Source organism: Centruroides vittatus, unplaced genomic scaffold (genome assembly GCF_030686945.1).
Source record: "Centruroides vittatus isolate TY-2023 unplaced genomic scaffold, ASM3068694v2 contig_577, whole genome shotgun sequence".
NCBI classification, from domain to species: domain Eukaryota; kingdom Metazoa; phylum Arthropoda; class Arachnida; order Scorpiones; family Buthidae; genus Centruroides; species Centruroides vittatus.
The window spans coordinates 540714-556263 of NW_027122345.1; the positions used below are offsets into that span (position 1 = coordinate 540714).

The window sequence follows — 15550 nt, forward strand, 5'->3', positions numbered from 1 at the left end:
CGAATCCTTTAGTTGGCAGAATACTAGATTGCATTCGGTGCTCCCACTTTTATATGTGCTCTAAATTGTAACCTGATCTCAACCGGACTGTGAATTAACAATCACATATACAAGTGAACTCACTTATCGAACTATTCACAATAACTATCCTGTAATAATACATTTTGTCGTTCGATTACGATCAAATTTAATTTCCAATTTTCAGTAAATATAACTGTTAGACTTACTCATACACAAATTCCATGATTAGAATATGAAAGAAATTACATTTTAATACAGAATCGACTCAATTAAAATGATTATTTTTTAATTTAATTTATAATGAATGATTGGGCATCAATAAAAAAAATGAAAGAAACCAGTTAACTTCTTTGGTGGTTTGAGAGAGCATCGATCACTAAGCGCTTTAATTAAATGGCAGAACGATTGAATAAAGCAGAAAAAAATTATTATTAAAATAATTAATAGAAATGGGAGACAAAATAGGTTAAAAACATTCGATAATTTGATTTTATTAACACAATTGGCTTTTATTGATAAGTTGTTGTTTTCCACAAACACAAATCACTGCTCATTCTTAAGTAGTTATTAATGATCTTTCAGTTTGTTAATTGACAATTTAGCAATTAAATTATTTTTTTATAAACATTATTGATCATTTTATTTAGAAAATAGAACTGAAAGCAATGGATCAAAGTAATTAGCTAGCTTCGTTCAAATGATAATTATTTAGAAATTAAATATACGCCGATACTTCATATTATTACTACATATCTCTAATATATATATTTATTAATGTAATTAATATCTATCATTGATATTAATTACTGTAATTCATTTTTTATAATGTTTTCCTTCTCTTGAGTATTATATTTGTTGGTTGTTTTGATCTCATTCAATGGAATTAATTAATAATTCAATCTGCAGCTATCAATTTATAAAATTAATGAATTATTAAAATAAATTTAGGCCCTTTATATAAATATTCTAATGAATGATATATTTATACAATTTATAATAATTTTAATGAATATATTATAAGGAACTTTAAATAACTAAATGAAAACTTGATACATGAAAAGATTTGCCTTATAAAGTATTTATAAGGTAATACTTTATAAAGGTAATACTTTTTACCTTTATAAAGTATTACCTTATAAATAATTTTAAAATTTTAAACTTATAATATAAAAAATATATTTTTAAATTGTTAAGTAAACAGTTAAATTTCTCGTTCCGAAATAAATTTATCCAGAACGTAAGTCTATAATAATTTTTAGAATTTGCTGTTGTATAATAGGAAAAATAGTAATTGCGAGAAAATTATTTTTAAGCAATTGTTTTTAATTGCTTATACTTTAGAATATTAACTTTTAATCGATATATATTTATTGAACACATTTCTACAAATTTATTTATTGATAAAATATAAAAATTTAAATATCATAAAGACAATTGATAATATAATTGAATTAGTAATTTACTTATTCATTTGTTTATATAAGATAATTATTAATTTAATTTTTTTTTAAATTATGTAACCTAAACATGTAAAAGCAAATTATACGTAAGTTCCTGTAGTTATGGAGCTAAAAAATATATCTTATAGAAAGCAAATTAGTTCTGAATAAATTTACTTAAATTTAAGTTTCAAACAACGAATTTTATTAAATCGTATATTTTTTGCACTTGAATTTTTTAATTGAGTTAATTAAACATTTGACAAGAAAAGTGTTCAGTCAAATCTGAATTTTTAACTCTTTCACATCATTTTAATACTTGAAGAAAGGCTTTCATTTTACATATTTTCTAATTGAATGTATCAAAATTTTAAAATCTTTTTTAATTAAATATTATCGTTAACAAATAAAAATTATTTTAAAAATAATTTAGAAACGTATTGTATATATTTTTAACTCCATAAATAAAGGAATAAATCATTCAAAGATTGTAAGTTCTCAATGGATTTACAAGTTTATGGGAAGAGATACCGGTACATTTTATTTAAATTTTTTAAATGTCTTTAACATGTTATAACATATTAAATATATTATCATACTTGTCAAATTAAACGACAATAGTTTTAATGTCATTTATTGAATTAATCAAGTTGTAATTTCTGTAATATTATCTTCAAAAATGGTTTGTAGATTCCAGAATTTTAAAAGCAATATATAAAATATTAATTTTTTTTCGTATAATTTTTAAATCAATAAATTTTTGTTTTTATTTTAGTAGTTTTTGTTTTTTAAACTTTAGAAGGGCCCACATAATTTAAGATAAAGAGAAAGATAAAGGTTTGACTTTACTAACAACTTAACCCTTTAATCATAAGATGATTCATGTTTTCCCACAGAATCGGAGTTTGCGAGAATCTCTTGAACGAGAAGGATCATTGCGGAGCAACAAGGAGTGCCCGGGAGACGACAAGCCTAAGTAAAGGGTGGATTAATTATTTTTTAACGGTTATTACGGGGCGGAGGCCACGTATAAGTCGTGACTGCTCCGGGCTTTCCTTCTGCGATTTCCCGTGACTTTTATATATATATATCTAGGGTTAACGGGCAGAAGAAGAATGGATCTTAAAAGGGCGTCGCCCCGAAAATTAAAACCGCGTACGGGCGGCCCCCCGCCGAAGCTATAGGCTATAAAGCTCGGTAAAGACGGATAATAACACGGGCTGTCGTGTTATTTGGCTCGAAAGACTTTGTCTGACCTATGTTGTGACTAAAAGACTCGGCAGTAGCTGACAGATTGTTCTATATGCTTGTTCATGATATCTGATTCTTAAATAATACTCTTCTATAATCGAGTTTTCACTTTCTTACTTAATCTTATATACGGTTAGGTTACTGTTCGATTTTATATAATTTTTTTTATGATGAATTAGAATGACTTTCTAGGAAGCTTTCAGTATATTATCAACATATATTCTGACTTTATTACGTACGAGTATCAACCGTAATAAATTGGATATCATGAGAAATGAAAAACGTTCTTGACCCCAACTACCATGAAAAATTAGTAAGTCCGGATCGAATTCAATTCTAGTTTACCTTAGATGAATTCCTTATCATCCCCGAACGGGTATCGTGATGTTAGATTGTTCACTTATTTCGAATTTCATTTTTACGAGTAATTTGAACTGTTTTATTTTATGAAAGGAGTAATATCATTGCAAGTATTTGGACAAAATAGATACCATACAAGTTAACTTTCTAGACAATAAAGGTTATATACTGTATAGTTCATGTTATACTACATTACATTACATTAGATAAAGAATTAGAGGGCTGTCTGTTAAAGCAGACTTAGCCTTAAAGTTTGGAAAAGAAGGGAGGAAGAAAAAAGTAAGAAACAAGGAAAGTAAGGCCTGAAAGAGATCTCACGAGTGAATCGGAACAAATTAATTCTAAAAACGTATTTACATTTATATACATAGAAGTAAAAACAAAATGCTGGCTACTTGGCCGGTCAGTGTTGAGAATACAAAATTCAATTAGTTCATATCTTCCTCACTGGAAAAGTCATCGTCGCTGTCGCTGATGATTTTCCGATGATGTTCCTCTGTGGTTGAATCATATCGATTCTTTTGTGTTTGAACAGCAGTCTATCCACTTGAGAGCTTTTTTGTATTAGTGATGAAGGAGCGCACTTCCTTCCAAAGATTTTTTGTCACTGAAGATGTCCACTTTCTTTAGTGGCCAGCCGTAACTACTGTTACATACTTTTTTCGGAATTGTCCGCGGAGTTGTTCATACCTGCAACACTCGAATCAAAAGTGTTTTACATTGTCCTCACACTCTGTGTCGACCTGGCAGTTCTTGTTCTTTGTATTCTTGAAATGGTACAGGTAAAAATTGAAATTCTCCTGCCCTGTAACACATTGGGTGATGTCAAAGTTGGTTTTGAAGTTTTTGTGTATTTCTCGAATGTTGATAGATGGAATGAATTTGAAAGTGACTCTTCCGGTTTCGGATGTCTTCCATTCCTGCCACATGTTTTTCACAATTTATTTCAATTCTTTTTTAATGGCCGTTTCTGGTTTTCTGCTATAAGCTATAATAGTAAGGGCCTTGCTTGCTTTTTTAGCCAAGAGGTCTGCAGTCTCGTTTTCTTCATAACTACTATGGGGTCAGTGAGTGGGGCAGTTGTAATAAGCTCCGGTTTAATTCTAACAAAACCAAAGGTATCGTCTTCACTAAACCGTACTCTCTACATCTTTACTCTCGCACTCCATGCATTAAGATGCATGGTCGATCCATTCGAATCGTCCTTCACTTGAGGTTTCTTGGTGTTGTTCTGGAGCATAAATTGTCTTGGGGTCTCTACATCCATCAGATTACTGATAAAACCAATCTTATATTCAATAACTTACAAAGGATTGATAAAAAACACTGGGGGCTTGATCATGCTGCCTTAAACTGTATTTACAGTGTGGTCTTCATTCCCATTAACTCGTATGCTGTGGCCGTCTGGGAAAGCGCTATCTTTCTCAGTCACAACTACCGCCGTCTTCAATCTGCTCAGCGCAGGGCCATTCTCAGGCTCACAAGAGCGTATTCTACTGACTTGAATTATTCTTTTCAGGTCACCAGTAGGAAACCACCTCTGGATCTTCATTTGAGGCACATTGCTTGTACTTATCATATTAGGAAAGGCCACGACATCATTATGAACTCCTATGCTGAAGGTAGATATCCCGTTTATCCACCTCCCTTATCCTGCAGTGAGATGTGGGTTCGACACAGCCTTTACAGTTGCTGCTGATTATACAATCTTCACAGATGGATCATAGAATGCAGAGGGCACGGGCTCGACCTTTGTCGTTTTTGCCAATGAGAAGGAAATATATCAGAACTCTGGCACTCTTCATCCTGACTGCTCTATATTCAAGACAGAACTCTGTGCCATTTACATGACTGTTCAATGGTGTGAAGTCAATCTTACTGGAAGTAGAGTTACCATTTGCTCTACTTCCAGTTTGCCAGTTCAGCTCTTACCATTTACTCTATTCCAGTTTGCCAGTCCAGCTCTTACCATTTGATAGTGCTTCAGCAATCAACGCACTTAGAAATCCCAACAACCTTCACCCTCTGGTTAGGAAGGTTCTAAACCATATACATTGTGCTCAGAACTCTTATTCCCTCGAATGAGTGAGGGGTCATCAGGGTGTCCTAGGTAATGAACGTGCAGATCTATTTGCCTGGGGAGCTGCAACAAGCAGTACCTCTGGCCCTTTCGAGTATTCAGTGCTACCTGCCTCTTTTCTTAAGCTCCAACATTGGGACTACAGCTTGGATCTCTGACAGCAGAGATGGGATAGCTACAATGGCCTTGGCAGGAACTTTTATCCATCTATTCATGATCACCTTTTTCACCACTGAGTTAGTCCGGACTTTGAAACCACTCAATTCTTCACTGGGCATGAGAGATTCGGGGCCTACTTGCAGAGGTTTGGCAAATCTGCAACGGACATCTGTACCATCTATAATTGCCGTGATTGGGTTGAACACTATACATACATGTGTCCGATGACCGAGGATGCTAGGCATGAGCTTGCCCTTGCTCTCAGTCAGAGGGGTATTAATTGGCCTTGCGAACTTCATGTCCTTCATAAGGATAGTGACACCTACAAAGCATTCAAAAAATTGATTCATAAGTATCACATACGCTCCGTCATTCATTAAGTTGGTCATGTCTGTCATCGGGCACTATCTTCATTTGTTCCCTGCACATTATTGTACATATCATTACTTGTTCTGCTACGACTAAGGTTTCTCAACCCGGGATCCCGGGTTGAGAAAATCGATTCAAACGCGATCCCGGGATCCCGGTTGTTTTTTTAACCCGGGAAATATCTCGGGAAATCCCGCAAATTTCTTAAAAATTCACTTTTTTCTTATTTTTTGTTAAGGTTGAGGAAATTTTGCAAATAGAAAGTATAATTAACTCATAAACTGTCGGAATTCATTTGTATCAGATCAGTCCATAAGTTCATGCGTATTTTTATCTACAAAAAAGATTTGTTGTAGGTGTCTATGAACAGTTCCATGGGATGAATTTAAACGTTCCATAATTTCATCAACTGTTAAAGATGGTTCTGCTTCAACTAGTGCAGAGAGAGCATCATCGTCAAAGTCAATGGGTCTTCCAGTACGAGCCTTATCCTCCACACTAAAATCATTGTTTCTAAATCTTTCAAACCACTTCTGCGCAATCCTTGCACTAATTACTATTTGATTATGTACAGTATTTATTTTTATGGCTGCATTTGTAGCATTCTCACCACTTAAAAATAAAAAGTATAAAACATGTCTTTTGTATTCGTCGGTTACTTCCATTTTAACGAAAATAAACAACTGAAATGTTGACAATTCTGAACAGTATTATATGAATGAGATCCAATTTAACACTTCAGTGTAAAAATTATCACATTAGACTGACATTTTTAACAGCAAAACGAGATTTTTTCTCAAGGTCATAGAAATGCGCATGGACTTATGGACTGACCTGATATTTATTAATTTTAAACGTACTTATTAGTTTTTTTTTAATTTTTCCTCGTTATGGCACGTCACGAATGATCAATAATCATTGTGCTTATGCTGTCTTAATTTTTAACCATGTCCAGTAGCTTCAATAACTGCGTAACGCTAAGTTGTGCAAATTGGGCAACGATACAACGAGTACGAAGTCTGCAAGTATGAAATTTTTCTTCATAACCTGATTATTAAAGACAAATGAACTGCCGAATTATTGAGCTATGATGTTTCTATTAAAGCAGTCGAGGTAGACAAATCAAGAATACTAGAGAACAAAAGAAGTACTATAATCTCGAAAATAAACTAGAAATCTTCCAGGCTACAGGTGAAAAACCACAACATCTGTCTTCTCTTAAATGCATTAAACACGATTCCAATCACATCATTTGAATCGGAAAAGACTTTTCATTACTGAAATAAGAATTAGATTGAGTGACCGGAGTATTGACCATCTTCGCTTTTTAAAATCTTATAATACAAAATATTGTAAATTTTTATATTTTATTTAAAAAAACAAAAATTACCTTCCAAGTTCTAAATTAGATTTGTTTTTTTTTTTTTTTTTTAATTTTCAACTCAATTCACAGGCATTTTTATTGTTGTTGTATGCAGTTTCCAGCAAACTTTAATAAATTTTTTCTATTTGTGAAAATTTCTACGTAATTCAAAGGTAATTTTTAATATATATCTTACACAGCATTATTAATATTATTTTGGAGGTTACAGAACGTATAAATTACTTTAAAAAAAGAAAAATAATTATATCATTTGATTTCATGATATTTTGTATATCTTAAAAATAATTAATTTTGTTCCGAGATTTCCCGGGATCCCGGGAAACAGTTCACTTTTATCCTGGAATCCCGGGACAAGCAAAAGACCGGGAAATGAGAAACCCTAGCTACAACATATATCTGTGTAATTTTTATTACTATCAGTATTGTCTATTTTATACTACTGTACATGTTATTCTACTCTCAAGCTATGTAACATATCTGTTGATTTGTATCGGTCATCTCACCATCTGTTCATACCTTTTCTCTATTGTCATACTGTTTGTACGTTATCTCTTTGTTATTATGTATGTATTTACTTGTGCTTTGATATATCTCTGTAATTAATTCGATTATGCTCTGGCGGTATCGGGAATAAATAAAGATAAATATTACCATCACCAATAACTACTATGGCCTGAAATCCATCTTAACTAGATTTTCTTTTTATTCCCTAAGTTTTGGGCTATTTCAATACATTCGCTTATTAGGAGTGTAGTCTTTTGCGGGGTTCTGGAGAACATGAAGTACTGCCCTACTATCTGTGTATATTCTTGCAGAGTCTTTGAAGATTCTGCTGTTCTTTTCTATGTATTGAAGTGTTTTGTATACTGCCCAGAGTTTGATCTGCATTATCGTGCAGTAAAGTTCCCGTTTAAGAGCTGCTTCATAGTATTTTTTGTCATTCTTATCGGTGATGAGTATTCCGGTTCCTGTTCCTTGTGCTGTCTTGAATCCATCCGTGTATATTTTCCATTGGCTTGTCTCTGTTTTGTGTTCCTCCGTGTGTAAGTCAACTTTGTATTTGTTCTCCTCTGCTGGGTGTTTGAGATTCATACTCTTGTCTTTAATTTTGTCTATTTCCTGTTTTTGAATAGTGATCATTTAACGGAAGGTCAGGTTGCGAACAAATGATCACTATTCAAAAACAGGAAATAAACAAAATTGTTTTCTTGTTTTCTATCGATTTCTTCTTTATTTTGACTGTTAATGCCTTCTTTGATCAGTGTCCATTTCCATGCTATTTGTCTTGCTTTCAGGTTGATTGGCAGGACATCAGCCAAGACTAGCAGGGCAACTGTTGATGTTGTTCTATATGCTTTACAAATTCTAAGTGCGAATTTTCTCTGAAGTGATCTGAGATCACTAATCTCAGCTTCTTCCTGATATAACCATTTTACAACACTTCTATTCAAACCGGGACTCCGTACAGAATCGCTGTTTCCATTCAGTATCAATATTTAAATACTTCCATTGGTGTTTACAAGGTGAAATATTGTCGTAAGTGATCGGACTCGAATTTTATGAGTAGTTTGGATGTAGGTCTAATTCCACACCTCTCATTATTTGCTGACTCCATCAGACTCCAACAGTAGCGTAACTAGGACCGATCTTATGGAGACCTGAATTTCTAATTCGGGCCTCCATAAGATCTGTAGCCTACATATACTATATAAACTTATATTCAACCTTGTACCATTGCCCATGTAGCCACTAGCGCCGTAGATGAAGATTAAACTCTTAAATATAGTGTATATATAATATAAGTATACACATATGTATAAGTGCAGTTTTCATATTCAAATCTTTTTATTGTACTTATTTTGATTTTTTCTTAAATTAATTTATTTACAAAGTTAAGGAGGGTCCTCTCTGCTTACGCTACTGGACTCCATTGTGAATAAAACATATTCATAATAGAATTCAACTGTTATATACAGGGCCGGCCTTCTCGATAAAGGGGCCCGGGTGCAAGAAACTATTTGGGCCCAAATGTTTTTCTAAAATAAAAAAATTTACAAACACGAACATATATTAATGCATGTTTATTTAAAGCGTGATTTTGTTCTTGCTAATACATTAATTACTTCAGAAAAATTACTAAAAATACTGCATTCTTGATAATGTTGGGGCCCCCTCAATCGCGGGGCCCCGGTGCGTAGCATCCGCCGCACCCCCCCGATGGCCGGCCCTGGTTATATATTTTATAATGTATTGATATCTTGCATTAACGATACAAATCCAAGCAAATTATTTCTTACAGTAATGTTTAATGGGTAGTTCAAATAAGGACTTTATTCCATACAAAAACTATTCATTAACTTTGTTCTTATAGGCAACATTAATTAAATAATTAATATAATTGATAAATTTAATTTTTATGAGCTTATATCACATATATTTTTGGTTTATAAATTTATAATTAACTCCTAAAATATTGGGATGTTATTCGTTAACATCTACTAATACTGATTGGTTTGGTAAATATTTCATTGCAAAATTTAATTGCAAATTTGTAAATTGCAAAACAGACCGAACGCATAATCATAATGCATTGATAATTCGTGTGAGAGAACCAGCCAATAATTTGAATAAAAATTAGCCGAAATAATCACATAAAATACCGTACTAATATTTCGTGCGTAAAAATAAAAAGAAATTTATTTTAAAATTTCACTAAAATGTTTTCCGGAATAAACTATTGTTATTAATGTTAATTGCAACTTTTACAGATAAACGTTTCATTAATATCGATATTAAAAATATATTTACCTACTTTATAAATATAAATTGCACTTAATCACAACGCAAACTGTTATTAGCCTACATACAAACTTTAATTCTATAAATTTTAAAATTTTATATTAAAAATACAGTCTTTATATTTTATCTCTATATAATTATATATAATTCTATAATTAAATATAGTATATATATATATAGGCCTATATATAGATTTTTTTTATTAGTCTCAGTTGAAACGGAGACTCATAAAAATTTGCCGAATATTGCCGATCTGATAAAGGTTCCTAAAAACCTTTATCAGATCATAATCTGTAGGCAAAGAGAAAGAATCTAATATTTAAAATGTCTAAAAATTGAAAATGCAAATAGGATTGTTACTTATACTTGATTTTTTTAAATTTCAATTACTGATAAAATACACTCAAATTTTAAAAACTTTAACAAATCGCAATTATTAGAGGAGTTAAAAAATTTATACAATTTGAGATTATAAAAAAGATTAATAATAAAAATAAGTTTTAAACTTCATTATAAGTCTAAATAAATTTTAAATTTAGCATATTCAACCAGATGTAAGTTGTTTAGTTTTTAGTCCTATCACTATTCATACAACTAGTACGATTCGCCCATTTAACTCTTCCTGAAGAAAAGCCGATACCTCCACCAAGAATCGAGGCATAAATGCAAATGAGAGAAGAAATTGAAAAGAATTTTGTGACTTTCCTTCCTTTAGCCGAGTTGAGCAAAGGAGCGTGGGCCGACCCCCCTAAATTCCAGGAGGGTAGCTGTCTCCCTCACCCTCTATTGTCCCCAGGAGAGGAACACGTCCACTTGGGACTCGCCTTTCTTGTCTCTGCGCCTGACCTCTTCATCTCCAATACATACTCTCCCTTTTTAAAAATGAAAGCCTTCCTCGCAGGCGCTGTAATAAATAACACATAAACAATGTTACATAAATTTATTGGTCGAGAGCTTAAGAATTCGATAGGTGTCATATTCAAAGCAAAATAATTTAAGCTTTGTTATATATTTCTCTGCTGTATATCTGAGATCTTTTATACAGGATTCCCCCCCCCTTTTTGAAATATTTATTTCAAAAAAATTTAATTTCATAATTTAATTTTTACGTAAGATTATACTTTATAAGATTTATGGTATATAGAACAAACTTAATTATTTTAACATTAATAAAATTAGCTGATAAATATAGATTAAGTAACTTCTAGTAGCTTACTTGAATTATTACGCAAATTATTTATTTTTATTTATTATTAGATAAAATTTGAGTATTTTAAATTTATTTGTACTAAAAAAATTTTAATTTATTATAAAAAATATATCATTTAATCTAAATAAAATTATTAATTTTCATAATTAATCTGTCAAATTCGTTATTATCATGCATCTGGTCTCGTGTATAGTAAACTTTTCAGGATCTATTTCAAGTAACTGATATTTATTCAAAAAATTGGCTCAATTTTTTTTTTTTACTTAGTTATTTATCTTTAAAAATTATATTAATATATCATGTCAAAACCTAATAGAAATTCAGTCAAAATTTAGGCTATATTCTTATTAGACTTTGACATGAAATATTGATGTGATTAATGTGACTGAATCTATGAGCGATTTAATGCATAATGATATAATTTCATCGTCGAATCTTTTCTTTTTTTAACAATGAGATGAAAAGACAACGTTATTAATTGAATTTGTTAAAATTTATGTTAAAAAAATCATAATGATTATTCACTTAATTTACTTCACGTACGTTAGTTACAAATTTAATTTATAAAATGAAATTATCATAAACTAATGAGTTTCATTTGGACCCATTTTATTTAAAAATAATTTACATTTTCAAATAATTTTCTAAGCATTAATCGTTTAAAATGTATTTTAAACTGGAATAACAACATTCTTTCATAGTTTGAATATTTATGACAAAGCTTACTTCATATTTTTCTTCAAAAATGTTAACTTTAATCGCCTTTTTTGTAACTTAATATACAATGTTATAAAATGTAAAGTTTCATTAACATCAATTAGGCATAATATTAATTTAATCAAATAGTAAAATGATTTATAAATACATTTGTAAAATTCTTTAAATTTCAATATAAATTTTTTACTTGCTTTACAATAATATTTTACTTTTAATCACAATTCATTTAATATATTTGTAAATAAAACAAGAGGAATATTGTTAACCAATGTTCACATTTTCAATAAATGGATTTCTTATTCTCTTATAAAATATGTTAATTAATTCGAAACTATTCGGACTTGCATGCGTGATAACAAAGGGTAATTTATGAATGTCACTTATGTCACAAGTGCTTTGGGAGATGAGAGGAGGAGGAAGAACTTTTCGATCGTAACCGAGAGACCCTCCGGGTGCAGTACTATGCCATACATCATGGCACCAGGTCTGCTTAGAGACGTGCAAATTATAGGTCATCTACGTATCCGACCACTTGCTTTAAGGGATCAGTTAAAATACTATAAAACACACACACAATTCGAATTTTTGGACAGCTACATCTAACTTACAAAAATATATTTTTTTTAATAAGGAAAAAAAAGCACTCTCATTAGATAATTGTTGAAGACTCCGTAAAAAATTGAGCAGTTTTTAACTTTGGAGATACGCTCAAAAAATGCCAATATTTAAAGAATAATTAGTGTATTTTCTTTTGCTGAGAAGAATCGATCTAGATTCAAGTTTTATTTTTACTTTTCGCGTATTATTTTTTTATCGTCTCATTTTATCAGATCATTTAGTTGGACAGTTGCAAAGTCTGCCAAAATATCTTGATATCTCAATCTCGGTACGATATTGACAGCCTTCGACACGCCTACTACTGATATATTGAGCTATCTGCAAAGGTGAGGAAGATCGCGCTCGAGATACTTCTTCAGTTAACACGTCGAACGTTATATTACTAATGGAAAAGCCCCTAGCAATAAGAAAAGAATAAATTGCCTGTTTCGATAACAATGAATCTTTTATATCTCGAAATTTGTAACATAATAGGTCCACTATAGAATATTAGTCATATTGAATAAGGAAAATATTTTTGAATTATCGGAGAAATGCCGCGTCTTTCATAAAGATCTGGAATTTTTTAGACCTGATTCTAATTTATTTTGCCCATTAAAATGCAGAAACAAGTTTACTACATGATATTGGCAATGGTAAAACTATGTATCAGTTATGATTGATTTTCATTTTCTAAAAATAATTAAAATAAATTATCATTATAAAATTGAAAATTAAATATATATTAAATATATAATTTGAATATATTTAATTTATTTTAAACTTAAATGAATAATAAATAGATGCATTTTAATTTTAAATCAGATCAACGAAAGCATTTTGATGATCTACTAATTAAAAAGTTATCATTCGATCCATAGGCCTACATTTTATATTGTTAATGGTAGGTCTGCACAAGTGTTTATTAAATCCCAAATTTCTGAAAGAATTCCTACGTTTTAAATCCGAAATTTTAAAAATTCCTCAATGGGGAGATAATTTAGCATTAGCACAGAAATTTTTTCAAAGAGACACTCGCGACAGGTGACACTTAACAGGACGGGGTGTGGTCGTCGAGGTGTCATGGATGGCCCCTTAATTAAAAACCAACGCCTCTAATGACACTAATTCGCATAGATCGAGCATCTTTTGCCTGTCATAGGGGGCGACAATTGGCGCCTCGGCCCTTTCGGTCGGCTGGATCAAAGTACAAAAGACATGTGTTGGGAGAAGAAGAGACAAGAGCCTCACATGTTTTTCTTGAACGGCAACCAAGACTATTCATTTCACTAAAAATTCTTTCAGGCTGAAATCTGTTCAATTAGATGCGCTTCGAATTCTGAGAGTTGAAGCATTTGTTGTTGCTAGAAATTTAGTGATGATTGATGGCTATAAGATTTAGACTATGAGATCCCATCAATCATCGAGTGTATTGGAACCACAGAAATATGACAACGACAGACTTTAGCTCGATAAAATAGCGTTAACTGCAGTATCTAATTTTACTTTTCCTTATGAAAGATAGTAATTTATTAAAATAATATTAGGATAAAATGTCTAATTATTTCCACTAGCAATTAAGAAAGTTTTTAATGTTAAGTCTACTAGATATGCTTTTAATAAACATTTCCAAGATGGATTTTATTTTAATTGTCGGTTCGGTGTTTGTATTTCTACTTCAAGTTATGTTTCTTTCTAAAAATATAGGCCTACGTAGAATCTAAGACAAGGGAAAATTATAAGTTATAATTAGAAAAACTGCGAGTTGTTTACGGTGTATTTTAAGTCGCATCCTAGTTTTAAATAAAATTTGAATATAGGATAATGCTCAATCTGATGTAACTGAATTTAATATATAATTATATATATATATATTTATTTATTTAATTCTAATTATTTGAATTAACATTAATGCGTGATGTTGTAATTAGTTTTTAAAATTTTCAATAAGATCTAAAACTATAGGAGAATCGTTAATATCTACAATTTATGAAATAAACTTTTATAACCATAAGCTAAATAAACTTAATAGATTTTATACATTTTTACAGTTTGATCCGGATGGTCGTTGTGCATAACAGCAACATCATACATTTAATATTATAAATGCATAAAAGTAATAATTAAGATTATTTTTATGCATTTATGCTTTTAGCCTAAGAGAACTTTTAAATTAAAATAGGAAAAACTTAGTTAAATATATTAAGATAAAATTACGAATTTATTCAATTATAAGAAAATAAAATTTTATTGTGTATTTTTTTTTTCAAGGACTTTTTCGACAGCGGTGGCATTTAGCGCCGAGATCATCTGCAACAACATCCCCGGACTGACTAAGGTGCAAAGAAAAATGTGCCACATCCGGCCGGATACTATCGTGGCTATCGGCGATGGCGTAAGAATGGGCGTGGTCGAATGCCAAAGGCAATTCAGGCATCGTAGATGGAATTGTACCAACATAGGAAGTGACGCCGTCTTTGGTCACGTGATCGTCGTGGGTAAATTTTACGCCATAACTATTTCATTCAATTTTTAAAAATACATCCTATTTAATTATATTTTTTATTTAAATCACGCAAACGATATAATTTTATTTGTATAATCTAAAAATAAACGGTACGTTAATAAATTAAGTAAACAATTTAAGATAGGATAACTTGCAAGTCAATATTACACAATCTCATTTTCAATACTTTGAACTTTAAAAATCTTTGTTTTGGCTTAAATTTTCTGAAAATAGAGGTAAAAGTTTAAGCTTTTGGTAGAAGGTTTTACATTTTTTGATGTTGTTTGGATTACGTTTCGGAGACCGAAACGATTTTTAATTCGATTTTCACGTTTATTTTGCAGATTAAAACGATTCTAAGTGATTTGTTGATAGTTTTATCATCAAATATGGTTCAATATCGTGATATCGAACCATATCTGTATGGTAAAAACGTCGAGACGTCACAAAATCCATTACGCTTCAATGAAAAGATTAGAAATTCTATTTCTATTATTTAACTTATATGATTATTTCACTTACAGAAGTACTGTGCTGTACTGTACATATTTTTAAAAAAACTATTCAGTTTTTATTTATCTAATTTAAACCGCTTACACTTAAATCATGTAACGATACAAGCAACTATACATGTAACTATGCTTGTTGATTTGAATAT

General features: G+C 30.9%; 1 protein-coding gene across 1 annotated transcript in view; it reads left to right on the forward strand.

The window, feature by feature from the left end:
- LOC136979091 (protein Wnt-7b-like) overlaps positions 1-15550 on the forward strand; it is an 81508-nt gene that overhangs the window by 24391 nt on the left and 41567 nt on the right. The window contains exon 2 of the mRNA XM_067275002.1: positions 14658-14884. Within this exon, the coding sequence (XP_067131103.1) occupies positions 14658-14884 (227 nt within the window). The remainder of the gene's footprint in view (positions 1-14657; positions 14885-15550) is intronic.